General features: G+C 39.5%; 1 protein-coding gene across 1 annotated transcript; it reads right to left on the reverse strand.

Annotated features, from left to right (window-relative positions):
- Nucleotides 1-4356: 4356 nt before the first annotated feature.
- Nucleotides 4357-13986, reverse strand: SPMIP10 (sperm microtubule inner protein 10). Its single transcript, XM_003404466.4, has 3 exons — nt 12906-13986; nt 12261-12369; nt 4357-9758 (listed from the first exon to the last, which is right to left on the reverse strand). The coding sequence occupies exons 1-3, from the start codon at nt 12989-12991 to the stop codon at nt 9549-9551; spliced, it is 405 nt and encodes a 134-aa protein (XP_003404514.1). The 5' UTR covers nt 12992-13986; the 3' UTR covers nt 4357-9548.
- Between the last annotated feature and the right edge of the window lie 784 nt (nt 13987-14770).

A 14770-nucleotide genomic window follows, 5' to 3' on the forward strand; every position in this document is an offset into this window, starting at 1 on the left:
TGCAGATGACACAACCTTGCTTGTTGAAAGTGAAGAGGACTTGAAGCACTTACTGATTAAGATCAAAGACCACTGCCTTCAGTATGTATTATATCTCAACATAAAGAAAAAAAAATCCTCACAACTGGACCAATAAGCAACATCACAATAAACAGAGAAAAGATTGAAGTCAAGGATTTCATTTTACTTAGATTCACAACCAACACCCATGGAAGCATCAGTCAAGAAATCAAAAGACACATTGCATTGGCCAAATTGGCTGCAAAAGATGTTTTCAAAGTGTTAAAAAGCAAAGATGTCACTTTGAGGACTAAGGTGGTGCCTGGCTCTATGGTATTTTCAATCACGTCATATGCACATGAAAGTTGGACAATGAATAAGGAAGACTAAAGAAGGATTGATGCCTCTGAATTATGGTGTGGATGAAGAATATTGAATATAGCGTGGACTGCCAAAAGAATGAACAAATCTGTCTTGGAAGAAGTACAGCCAGAATGCTCCTTGGAAGCAAGGATGGTGAGACTCCCTCTCTCGTACTTTGGACATGTTATCAGGAGGAACCAGTCCCTGGAGAAGGACATCATGTGTGATAGACGGTCAGTGAAAGAGAGGAAGATCTTTAGCGAGATGCATTGACACAGCGGCTGTAATATCGGCTCAAGCATAAGCAACTATGAATGAGGAACGTACAGGATCAGGCAATGTTTCATTCTGCTGTATGAGTTGGAATGGACTCGATGGCATCTAACAACAACACGACAGCTATTGGATAAGGAAGCAGAATTATTCTGGTACCTCTTCTAACTAATCCTTCCGATTGAACTTTGTGTGCTCTAGAGAACTTGAATCTAAAGGACCTCAGAACTCCTTAGAGCTACTTTTAAAAGCATAAGGCTACAGTTCCACTTTGGACATGGCAGCGTGGCGAACTCTGCAGACCCACACGAAGCAAATCTGGTGGAAATTATAAAAGCACAGCCACTTAAAGTCTCTGAAAATGGCCTTTGGGCATACAGCAAATGAAGAAACATTTATTTGAGAAAATCTACTAAAGGTCAACGAAAACTGATGTTTGAATGAGGACATTCTCTCTCCCTTCTCCTTTCCAGCTCAGATGGAACCTCCACTCTGCACTAATGCAGCCAAGAACACAGAACTCTTGTCTCCCTCCAGTTCTCAGCTGGAGGGCTATCTTCCTGGGAGAGGCAGTATGTTAACATTTCTATCCTTCCCTCAGCTACCTATTGCTGAAGGTAATTTTCAGGCAATTACGACCAAGAGGTGGGAGCTCCCTTTTTCTGCCCCGTTCTCACCCATGGGATGGAAGTTCTACCTTGGTTACAGCACTGCTGAGAATACTGGGGCTCCTAAGGCACTTGCTTCAACTCACAAGACAGTGGTTTCATACTGGAAGAGACAAGCCAAGAAGACCTGAAGCTACTACTGTCCTCCCCCTTCCACCGAGCACTCAGCTCCCACAGTAGGGGTGTCATTTGGAGAGAAGCCCTTCAAAGCCATGGTTCAGAGATTTTGCCAGGGAGGAGAAGCAGACTGTAAAGCATATAGCTCCTAATCTATTCCCAAAGGAGCTGACTTCATTCCCAAAGGAGTGTGGAGAAGCTCAAGTTTAAAGACACTAAAAAATAATGGAGGTTGTGGTGAAATGCAAGCAGGAGGAGACTGATAGATTCATTGGAGATAGAGGCTAAAGTATATAGGTCAGTTAGTTTGTCATAGAGCAATGAAGAAAGAGACAGCTGGTAGGAGTCCTCCTGAGGTCAGAATCTCAAACACTGGCCTTAGGGAGTATCCCTTGAAAGAAGCCAAAATTTGATGAGATTAGTCTTTGGAGGAATTCATGCCCCCAGAGCATTGCTGAAAACAATGGGGCCTGCAATTAGTGGAATTTAAAAGCTGGGTGTGGACAGGAAGAGGCAGTCAAAGACAGCCCTACCAAAACCACTGTTACCCAGGATGACTGTAGGCATACCCCAGGCTGCACGCTTAGCAACATAAGAGGCTTAACACTGGGGGCAGGGAGGGGGGATTAGACTTTATTATAATAATCCAGCCAGTCACTATACAACACACAAGCAAATAACAATAACAAGTCCTGAAAAGTGGGGAGAGATCAGTACTAAGAGTTGCTACAATACGTATTTAAAATATCCAATGTCTGACAAAAATTATGAGCCATACAAAGAAAAACAGGGAATTACTATCCCCGCACAGGGAAAAAACAGGCAATAGAAAACTACCAGATGAACGGATGTCATATTTAACAAAGTCTTCAAAGCAATCATCATAAGTATGTTCAGAGAACTAAACGAAATCATAATCAAAGTAAGAGAAGGTATGATGACAATGTTGCATCAAATAGAAATTTTAATCAATAAAGAGAAATTGTAAGAAAGAACCAAATGGAAACTCTGAAATTGAAAAGTACAATACTGAAGTAAAAAAAATTCCCTTGGGAAGGGAGGCCTCAGAAGTATGTTTAAACTGACAGGAGAAATTATGAATTTCAAGAGAGACTGTTAGACATTTTCATGTAATCTGAAGAACATAGAAAAAAATTATGAAGAAAAATGAACAGAACCTTATAAAAATGTGGGATGCCATTAAGCACACTAATATACATGTATTGAGAGAACAGAGAGAGAAAGGAGCAGAAAAAACATCAAAGAAATCATGTCTGAAAACCTCCCAAATTTACAAACTCCTAGTAGGATAAACTCAAAGGGATCTACCAACACATCAGAGTCAAAATGCTGAAAGTCAAAGACAAATCAATAACCTAAGTTTCCATCATAAGACCCTGGGGGAAAAAGAGCAAACCAAACCGAGAGGAAGCAGGGATGGAAACAATAAAGGAAAACAAACAAAAACACCACCAAATCCATTGCCATCAAGTCAATTTTGACTATGAAATAATAAAGATAAGATTGGAAATTATTGAAATAGGGAATAAAAATAAAAGGGAGGAAAATCAATGAACCTTAAAGCTGATTCTTTGGAAAGATCAGTAAGATTGACAAATGCTTATGTATTAGGTTCCCAGGCTTACTGTAACAAAGTACCACAAACTGGGTGGCTTAAAAAATAGAAATGGATTTTCTCACAGTTCTGGAGACTAGAAGTCTGAAATTACCGAGTTGACAGGGCTAGTCTCTCTGAAAGCTTTGCAGGAACATCCTTCCTTTGCACTAGCTTCTGGTGGTCTGAGGGGTTCCTTGGTTTGTGGTTTCTGCCTCCATGTTCTCATGGACATCTTCCCCCTGCATCTCTACTTTCTTATAAGGACACCTTTCATAAAGGGATTAGGACCCACCCTACTCCAGTATGACTTCATATTAATTTAACTAGTTCTATCTGCAAAGATCCTAGTTTCAAATAAGGTCACATTCACAACACCAGGGGCAGTTAGGACTTCAGCATATCTTTCTGGGGAACACATACAAACCTATAACGCCTGTCTTAGCTATCTAGTGCAAATGGATGGCTTTAACAAAGATAAATTTAGTCTCTGACAGCTGAGGAAGCTAGAAATCCGAATTCAGGGTGCCGGCTCCCAGAGATGGCTTTCTCTGTTGGTTCTGGGGGAAGGTCCTTGTCATCAATCTTCCCCTGGCCTAGGAGCTTCTCAGGACAGGCATCCAGGGTCCAAAGAATACACTCCATTCCCAGCACTTCTTTCTTGGTGGTTTGAGGTCCGGATCTCTCTGCTCATTTCTCTTTCCCTTTATCTCTTGTGAAATAAAATGTGATGCAGGTCATACCCCAGAGAAACTTCCCTTGCCTTGGATCAGGGCTGGGACCAGAGTAAGGGTGTTGTACCCCACCCTAATCCGCTTTAACATAACCTAATCTTGCCTCATTATCCACAGGTAGAGATTGGGATTTACAGCACATAGGAAGATTACATCAGATCACAAAATGGAGGACAACCACACAGCCTGGGAATCGTGGCCTAGCCATGTTGACACATCTATTCAATCCATGATGACACCTTAGACTGGATTGATGAAGAAAAAACGAGAGAAGACTCACATAACTAGAATCGGGAATGAAAGTGAGACATTACTACAACCTTAAAGAAATAAAAAGGATTATAAAGAACTACTACAGTATAAACACTTGCATGCTTAGATGAAATGCACATACTCCGAGAAAGATGTAAATTACTAAAACTGACTCGAGAAGAAATGTTGTTGTTAGGTGTTGTGGAGTCGGTTCCAACTCATAGTGACCCTATATACAACAGAACAAAACATTGCCTGGTCCTGCACCATTCTCACAATTGGTGCTATGTTTGAGCCCATTGTTGCAGCCGCTGGAACAAGAAGAAATAGACAATCTGACAATCTGAACAGGCCTATAATAAGTAAAGAGATTCAATTAGTAATCAAAAAACTACTAATAAAGAAAAGAGCAGGCCCAGATGGCTTCACTAGTTAGTTGCATCAAACATGTATAGAAGAATTAATACTAATTTTTCTCAAGCTCTTAAAAAAAGCAGAAGAGGAGAAAACATTTTCTAACTCATTTAATGATGTTAGTATTACCCTGGTACCAAAGCCAGATAAAGACATCACAAAAAAGCTACAGACAAATAACTTATGACTATGGATACAAAATCCTCAAAAAAACACTAGCAAACTAAATCCAGCAGTGTGTAAAAAGAACTATACATCAACCAAGTGGGATTTATCTCAGGTATGCAAAGTTGGTTTAATATCAAAAAATCGATTAGTGTAACACACTATACTAAAATAATAAAAAAGAAAAATCACATGATGATCTCAATAGATACAGAAAAATCCTGTGACAAAATTCAATACCCCTCATCATACAAACATTTAACACACTAGGACTAGAAGGGAACATCCTCAGCCTGATAAAGGTCTCTGAAAAACCCATAGCTCTCACCACCCCTATTCAGTATTGTGCTGGAAGGTCTAATCCAGACAATTAGGCAAAAAAGAAAAGAAATAAAAAGCATCCGGATTGGAAAGGAAGAAGTAAAACAATTCCATTCCTAGGTATATATCCAAGAGCAATGAAAATATATATCCACACAAACACTTGCACACAAATGTTTATAAACCAAGAAACCAAACCTGTTGCCATCAAGTCGATTCCAACTCGTAGAAGCCCTACAGGACAGAGAACTGCCACATAGGGTTTCCAAGGAGCACCTGGTGGATTCAAACTGCCAACCTTTTAGTTAGCAGCTGTAGCTCTTAACCACTATGCGGCCAGGGTTCCCTGAATGTTTATAGCAGTATTATAATATCTGAAAGGTAGAAACAACCCAAATGTTAACTGATGAATGAATGAACAATGTGATATATCTATACAGTGGAATATTATTTGACCATAAAAAAGAATAAAGTATTGATACATGGTACAACATGGATGAACCTTGAAAACATGCTAAGTGAAAGAATCCAGACACAAAAGACAACATATTATATGATTCCATTTACATGAAATGTGCAAAATAGGCAAATCTATAGACTTAGAAAGTAGATTAGTGGTTACTTAAAGTTAGAGGTGGTAGAGGGTTGGGGGTGATAGCTAAAGGGTATAGGTTTCTTTTTGAGGTATAAAAATGTTCTAAAATTTGTGATGGCTGCACATAGCTGTGAATATACTAAAAACCACTGAATCGTACACTTTAAATAGGTGAATTGTTCGGTGAATTATATCTCAATAAGGCTGTTTTTATTTTTTTTTAAAGGTATAAGGCTATTAATCCTCCCCAAAGGACAGACTTTTAATAAATAAAAATATTTATGTCTAATAAAGGAAGCCTATTTCAGAGGTCTGGAAACTCTGGTGGCGTGGTGGCTAAGTGCTACAGCTGCTAACCAAAGGGTCAGCAGTTCGAAACCACCAGGCGCTCCTCGGAAACTCTATGGGGCAGTTCTACTCTGTATAGGGTGACTATGAGTCGGAATCGACTTGATGGCACTGGGTCTGGTTTTTGGTTGGTTTGTTTCAGAGGTCTAAGAAGCCTTTCAGAAAGTCCATCAGCAAAAGTATTATGGCATCCCTTGTCCACCAGGCAACTCTCCCTTGTACTGGTGCTTCCTATTCTTCACAACATACATACATATATACAGGATAATTTAAAATGGCCTAACGCTTTCAAAAATGTATTTAATAATCTATTTTTCAGTGAGGATATGCCAAGAATCTCAAATTTGCACTACATCTCCTCTAAGGCTGCAATTTCAAGTATTTTTGATGTTATGTGTAAAAATGGTGTGGTGGTGGCATCTGACCTCTAACTTCACAAAAAAAAAAAAACTTCACAAGGGGGAAGGAAAATCAACAGCCAAAGCTAATTCCAATGAGGCAGAAGTCAGACGTTCCTCCTCCCTCCACCTCTTTACTAATTCTGACACCAACCGCCCCTCCCGTGGCACTCTCCACTTCTCTCCTGGGTTCAATAATTCACTGCAATGGCTGCACAGAACTCCCAGACAATACTCATGATTATGGAGTTTATTAGGGAAGTAACTTGCAGCCTTGGTGGCACAGTGGTTAAGAGCTTAGCTGCTAACCAAAATGTCGGCTGTTCCAATCCAAGAGCAGCTCCTGGATACTCTATGGGGCACTTCTACCCAGTCCTATAGGGTCACTGGAAGTCGGAATCGGCTCAAGGGCAAGGGGTTTGGTTTTTTTCGTTAATAGGTTACTGTCCAGGTTCAGGAATGCTCAGGATACAGTTCTTCCATCAGGACAGCCTTTTCTCAACTGTGTCTGCAGGTGTGCCTCTCTTTGGCCCCTCAGCCTCTGGCCCTGCTTGGGCAAGTGTTACAAAGCTCTTTTAGGTGCTTTGTAACACTTTGGGGTGCCCAAAGACACAACACTCCACCAGTAAGACTTGGCCCAAAGGCACTCAGCTCTAGCTCGGTGGGTCAGCAAACCTAGCTCCACCAAGTGCCCAAAGGCACTCGACTCTTCCAGCAAGCCTCCTGCCTGCCCAAAGGCACTCAGCTTTCTCTCTGTGGGCTGAGAAGCCCACTGTGCGGTCTCTTGCTGGTCTCTCCTGCCGCTGTTTCTCTGCCACTGCTTCTCGCTGTCTTCAGTTTTACAGTGTGCTGTCTCCTGATTCTGGGAGTTTCTCAGCTCAGGGATCCTGGGCTCCACTCTTGGTCCTTCTTCCTTGGTAGTGGTGAGATCCTCTCCTTTCGCCTCTGGGAATGGCTCATTTTAAGCCTAGTGAGATGGCAAAACTGACCCGTCCTTTCATTAGGGCTCCATAGATCTTTTTTGCATGGCCTTACCCAATCACTTGGGTGGGAGTTACAAGACACAAAAAGGTCACACAAAAGCAATCCATCACACTACGATACGCTACAAAGGGCCTGGTGTGTATTAGACAAGAGAATTGCTATGTACTGTGCAATATGAAGGAAGCCCTGGTGGCGTAGTGGTTAAGTGCTACAGCTGCTAACCAAAGGGTTGGCAGTTCGAATCCACCAGGTGCTCCTTGGAAACTCTATGGAGCAGTTCTACCCTGTCATATAAGGTCACTATGAGTCGGAATCGACTCGATGGCACTGGGTTTGGTTTTTGTGCAATATGAAGGGGGCATACTGAACATTCGTAACATTGAATAAATAACTGTACTGTTTCTTTAAACATTTATAAATTTTGATTACATATTCATATGTAAACTATTTACTGAGAAAAAAATTTTGTGTTCTTTTAATTACCCTGTATATATGTATTTGACTTGATAGAGACCAACACCACATGTATTTATTTAGTTTTTTCTGTTTTAATTTGATGTTAGAGGGACATCTGTATCTTTGTATAATAGTTTCTTTGGTGCTATTGCCAGATATAAGCAGTTGGCTGGATGAAGCATGGCTTGGATCTGCTATGGTAATTCTTTAGCTGTTAAATTATGTGAAAAAATTCCTCTAGCAAATTGATTATTTGGATACATGGAACCAACACAAAAGTACATCTCCCTTAGCTAAACTATGTCATGGAATTGTCTGCCGAACACTTCTAATTACCATGTTGAATAGTTACCAGTGTCCAGAGTACACTGGTGGGTGTGTGAGTTGGTGGGGTAAGGCCAGAAAAGTGTTGGGGGCAGTCAGAAAAGTAACAAAAATAATTTCTATACCCTGAAACTCTGACATTCCAGTGTGTCTCATCTGAAACTATTTTGGAGGGAATAACCATCATAAATGGGATGAGGAGGAAAGAAAGGTAGTAGTGAGGGAAGAGGGTGGGATTGGGCCAGTCTGCTTTTAATTATGTGATGTGAAATCAATGTCAGCAAAAGGTGAGGCAGTTTTTCTCACTCCCCCACTTCATCTCAGCTGTTTTCAGAGCCTATTTCCTTTCTAAAGCTTTTATCTACAAACTATGCAATTGGTTTATAGCCTTTTGTGATGGTTAATGTTATGTCAATTTGACTAGGCTGTGACTCTCCATGATTTGGCAGACACAATGTAATCATCTTCCATTTTGTGACTTGATGTGAGCAGCCAGTCAGTTGAAAGGGTAAGTTTCATGGTTAAGGTTGTGTGTGTCAACTTGGCTGGGCCATAATTCTCAGTGGTTTGGCAGTAATGATGTAGTTTGGCAGCTATGTAATGATGTAATCACCTCCATAATGAGATCTGATATAACGTAATTACCTCTATGATAAGATCTATGAGGAGTCAATCAGTTAAAAGGGAGTTCCCTTGGGGTGTGGCCTGCATCCAGTATATGTGGACTCTCTGGCAAAGCTCACCAGCTTTTGCTTGCTCTGGATCCTCATCTGACAGCTGGTTCTTGGGACTTGAGCTAGCAGCTTACCTGTCAATCTTGAGATTAGTCAGCTTCCATAGCCTGTGAGCCAGAGCCCTGCTGTCTGACCTGCCTATCTTGGATTCGACAGCCCCCGCAGTTACACAGGTCAGGAGAAGCCTTCAGCCTGACCCATGGACTTTCTAGCCTCTACAGCCACGTGAGCCATTTCCTTGGTATCTCTCTCTCTCTCTATATATATATATACATTTAACTGGTTTTTTTTCTTTGGAGTACCGAGCCTAAGACTGGGGTGTGGCCTGCTCCAGTATATAAATGGAAGTTCTGGCAAGAGCTCAACCCTGCACTCTGCTTGTTGCCTGACTTTCGGTTCTTGGGACATAAGCCTGCAGAAGTCTCAGGCCTGTAGCCTGGCCTGCAGATTTTGGATTTGCCAACCCCCGTAACCCCGTGAGCCAGCAGAGGCCACCAGCCTGCCTCCTGACCTGCAGATTTTGGACTTTCCAGATCCCACAATTGTGTCAGCCATTCCCTTGAAGTAAATTTCTCTCTACACGTATTTTTATATACTTCACTGGTTTTGCTCCTCTAGTGAACCCAGGCTAAGACACTGTTAACAAACTCAACCTGTAGATGAAATGCAAATGTATAATGGACTTAAATATCTACCGGAAAGAGAGGAGGTAGATGGGAGAGGAGAAGAGAGAGGGAGAGAGAGACACACACACATTGAAACACTTTATTACTTTATTTTTGTTTCATCAGACCAGTCGTCTTCTGAAGCCATGGGAAATCACAGTGCTTTGGTATCTGGAGAGGGGAGAATGCAAAGGCATATCTGCAACTTTTATTTCTGGTGGGCCTTTCCTCAAGACCACCTTACGATCTTCCCCATGGCAAAGCCTTTCACTGTGATTCAGAAACAGAGAGTCTTCTAAAGGGCCAGTGTATATCCCACACGCTTCTGCATGCTAAGAGAGAAAAACTGGGTATATCACATCAAATGTTGCTTTCTTGACAGGTTAAAATATAAGGTTCCCAAGAGTTTTTCTAACTGTTCCTGTTCAAAAGGAAGGTCTAGCGGACAGAACATCTTTTTCAAAGGTGATACTCTGTTGTTGAGTGTTACCTGGCTCCCAGGAAGATACACTTGGAGACTGATTGTTGAACTCTAGCTTTACTACTTATAACAGGGCCTTGTACAAGTCATTTACCCTCATGAAACTCAGTTTGCTCCAATATAAAATGGGAATAATAAAGGACTCCTTGAAGACTGATTAAAACACGTGATTAAAAAAGGTTTTGTTAACTATTAAGTATCAAAACTATTAAACATTAAATATGACGTTGCTATTGCAACTGCTGCTGGATAAATAACAGCCATTTGAGGTTACTGACTTATTGGGTACAGCCTTATGCTGCGTTTTCACATCTCCCACAGGAAAAATAGTGAGGGTAAAGGGAAAGAAGGAAAGCATAAGCTAGCATTTATTCAATGTGTTCACTTCGTTTGATTTCCTTATTTAATTCTATGGTAATTCCATAAGGTAGAATGTTCTACCCACCAGCCAGTAATTATATTTTAAAAGCTGTGAGAAACGCTGTCATGTAATTTGTGAAAGTAAAACAGCTATGAAAGCATTATACTGAATTAAAGCTCTAAAGCATAAGGTCAAGAAGAAATGTGCTAATGCCTTCAAAACAGTTTTTCTTTTCTGATTTTATACCCTGCAGTTCTAAGGAATGAAAAAGATAAATACTAGTATCATCATTATGCCAAGTTATATATGACACTGAACAATGACTTGATAAAAAGCCACTAAAGTACATAAAGTATAGCCCAATATTAAGACTGTAGGAACTCAACATGAACATACATAAATTTAGTGTTTAAGTCTGATACTTGAGTCTTGATTTCTTCAGTTTAATTTTTGTTTTCAAAATACCAGATAAAAATACATATGAGGTAATCATCTCAGGGCAAATGCAGCTTCATTTATTACATTGCATGTATGCATTTTCTAAGAAAATAATGGAACCATATTTTTGTACTATATTTTACATACCGTAAAATGAATTTTGTAGTATCAGCCTTGTCTTGGCAAAGTATATTCTTATTCAACATTAATTGCTTAACCATTTGAAATTTGCAAATCAGTTATACAAACACATTTCTTACTAAGCATCATAATTGAAATCTCAGTCTGAATTTCTATATATTCTATTTTCCTTTAAATAAACACCTTTTCACAAAAATGGTAAATCTGAATTTGGAAAATGTTTTGAAACTACCGACTAAACAAAGGCACTGAGTAGGCAACGAGTCCTATCTGTAAATCTAGCCACAGCAGTCCCATGGCTCTCTAACACTACAGTCAGTACAACTTTAAAAATGCATGCTCTGTACTGTAGCATTAATATTAATGGCACCTGCTTCTGTTCAGCTGTTTACCAACATTCAGTGCAAGTTGGCATGATGTGGAGGAAAAGGTGAACCTATAATTGTGAAAACCTTCAGTAAATCTATTTTAAGGTTGTAATTGGGTTATCTGGATATGATATTGCTATTTAACTTTTGCTTGAAAGTTTATGGAAGTACATCAAAATAGTTTTTGCGTATTTATAGCAACATTGTGATAAATGGAGAAAAGATTGAAATTGTTAAAGATTTCATTTTACTTGGATCCACAACCCCCACGGAAGCAGTAGCCAAGAAATCAAATGACACATTGCATTGGGCAAATCTGCTGCAAAAGACCTCTTGAAAGTGTTAAAAAGCAAAGATGTCACTTTAAGGACTAATGTGCGCCTGACCCAAGCCACGGTGTTTTCAATCTCCTCATGTGCATGTGAAAGTTGGACAATGAACAAGGAAGGCCGAAGAACTGAAGAATTCATGTCTTTCAATTATGGTGTTGGTGAAGAATACTGAAAGAACGAACAAATCTGTCTTGGAAGTACAGCCAGAACGCTCCTTAGAAGTGAGGATGGTGAGACTTCTTTGGGCATGTTATTAAGAGGGACCAGTCCCTGGAGAAGGACATCATGCTTGGTAAGGTAGAGGGTCAGCAAAAAAGAGGAATATCGTCAACGAGATGCACGGACACAATGGCTGCAACAATGGGGTCAAGCATAGCAATGACTGTAGGGATGGTGGTGGTCCAGGCAGTGTATCATACGATCACTGTTGTACATACGATCACTGTTGAGTTGGAACTGACTTGACAACACCTAATGACATACCAAGAAAAAACCCAAACCTGTTGCTGTAGCGTCAATTCTGACTCATAGTGACCCTTTAGGACATAGTAAAACCGCCCCATAGGGTTTCAAAGAGCAGCTGCTGGACTTGAACTGCCAACTTTTTGGTTAGCAGTCAAGCTCTTAAACACTGCACCACCAGGGCTCCATGTGTATTTATAGACATATTAAATGGTACAGGCTTTCTACTATGAATATTTATGGGAACATACCTTCATATTCACATTCCTGAATTTCATGCTTTCCTTCCAAGGCATAACATAGTATCTTGGAATCATCCCTTGCTTTAATGAAAACCGTGGCAAATGAACATCAGTATACCTGAAGATGAGGAAAGTAAGAAGAAAGGGTATCTTGTGAGTTGAACAAAATTGTTTCAGCATCATTCTAGGGAATGGAGGCAATTGTGTTGTGATCTTTGGGTCCCACTGCAGCTGGGTCCCACGGAGAGCTGTGCCAGCGTTTGAAGTTCACCGGATAATCAATCCATTAAATCCCAAGTATTACCAAGATCAAGACCAACAGCTGGATACCTATACCTTCAATTACATGCTGTCCTTTACAATTTGCCCACGATGTTCATTTCAACCTGTTTTTAAAGGAGGAGGCAGCGTACCATGCTTTGCTTCAGGCCTACCTGTTGCCTAAACGAATGTCTGGCCACAGTCACAAAAATTTGGTAAGTAACTTGCTTCCTGAATTGAACATATGCTATACACTCACGTCAGACTTGCGTTCCCTGCTTTTTTCCTCTGGAACATAAAGTTTTCTACATAGATGCCAAACGGAGGCACAAATTTATTATCCTCATCTATGTAGCTCCCAGACCGAAAAACCCAGAACCCTTAAATCCTTACTTATAAGGAGCCTTGTATGAACTCTCATCAGAGCAGCTATTGGTGAGTTTAGGTAAAGATGGACAAGTGTCTTTTCCTGAAGCCATAATTGCAGCAATGACAGAATTCTCATCTAGAACTTCACTAACTCACTAATTATGACACTACTGTCTCTAATGTAATGTTTTCTAACTTCATAGCAACCTTGAGCAGTTACATTAGTAGTTAAAGAGTACCAAGCTCAGTTATTTTTAGTGTTTCTACTTTCCTTTTTGAGTAGATCATCTTATGAACAATTAAAAAACGAGGATGCTTGTAGATGTTATTACAAATTTGATGCAAATGTACTATAAATTATGTTGAGCTAAATAATTTTTACAAATCATCACTTCATATTAACATTCCCTATTTGCCATTGACTATAATTTTCCTTTTTTTACACTGCACATTGCTATTATGGGCCCTTTGTGTTTAACCACCTTTCTATTAATACACGCTTGAGGAACATAAATCAGATTCCCTTAAACCCAAACTAATCTAACCTCTACGATGTGTTACACTGCAGAATATTTTAGATAATGAAAACTTATTTTAACAAGGAAAGACTGGAAATGAGCACTTAAGTTACTATGACAGAGAGGTGGAAGACTCATTAAGGTAAATCCTGCTAGCTAGCTAGTAGGAAAAAATGTTAGACTGAGGAGGAAGAATTACCGTTAAGATTCGCTGGTTTGGTAAGAGTATCAACTGAATACCTGAGAACACTTTGGATAGATACTTCCTAGATTGACAGAAAGGCTGAGGGAAGAGTAATTTTAATAAAGATAAATCCTGCAAGATACTTAAAAATGGAAGCCTGCAATACAAGTCAGGATTCTGCGTGGTTTCCAAATGTTAAGGAACCAACTAATGATGAAAAAGAACCGGGGGGGGGGTGTGTGTGTGGGGGGGGGGGGCGGAGAGGGAAGATTCCTTCAATGCAGATAAAGTAGCTTCAGGCATTAATGCTGTTTAAAAACCTTAACTTTTACTATAACAATTAGCAATATTTACAACCACATGTAGCATTTACATTTTCAAATATTCCCTGATGTACTTTCATAATCACGTCTTATAATTTCAGTTAAATGCAAAATCCATTTAACTATTTAAAATATTTTCTTCCCTTGGTTGTAGCAATTTCATGAAAGGATACTCAAGATTAAAAAATAAAGTCACTTGAAGCTCATTAAGGACTGCCAAATATCCAATTTTATTTTTGCCTTATTTATAAATAAAAAAGTAATCAAAAATCATTTTCCCTTTCTTTTCCCAATTAAATCCAACTTCAATGACTGTGTGTGTATCTCAGGACTACTGACAGACTTCAAGTACATTATCTGTAAAGCATAGTTTATAATTGCTTCCTGCACATTTTGCTTAATATATTGTGTAAACTATAGTCAGCTCTTGGAACATCTTAACTGCCTTTATGTTCATCATTAATAAAAATGAAAAATTTCAAACTTCATGCAGCTATGACAATTGTTAACATCTAACTTCCTTAACATAAGGTGAAACAGTCCTAAGCAGACTGCCAAACGGAAAACTTTTAAATGTCCATGGTAATACACAGGTTTGGATCATATTCAGTATTTAGTATATGACCAAGTTAATAAGAAGTCAAAAACAAAGTTAAAGAAGCAATACCTCTTTGAAAAGCTTCTAACATTTATTTTACTCTTGACCAAACAAATGAGAAAAGCCATCGACATAAACCTATTTTTAGTCTCTAACCTTAAAATGGCCTAAAAGTGTTTAGAATACAGAAAAACCAAATTTGAATGCATTTGTATAGCTTAACAATTTATTTGTTTATTGTTGTTGTTAGACGAGTCAATTTTTAA

This window comes from Loxodonta africana, chromosome 2 (genome assembly GCF_030014295.1).
Source record: "Loxodonta africana isolate mLoxAfr1 chromosome 2, mLoxAfr1.hap2, whole genome shotgun sequence".
Classification (NCBI taxonomy): Eukaryota; Metazoa; Chordata; class Mammalia; order Proboscidea; family Elephantidae; genus Loxodonta; species Loxodonta africana.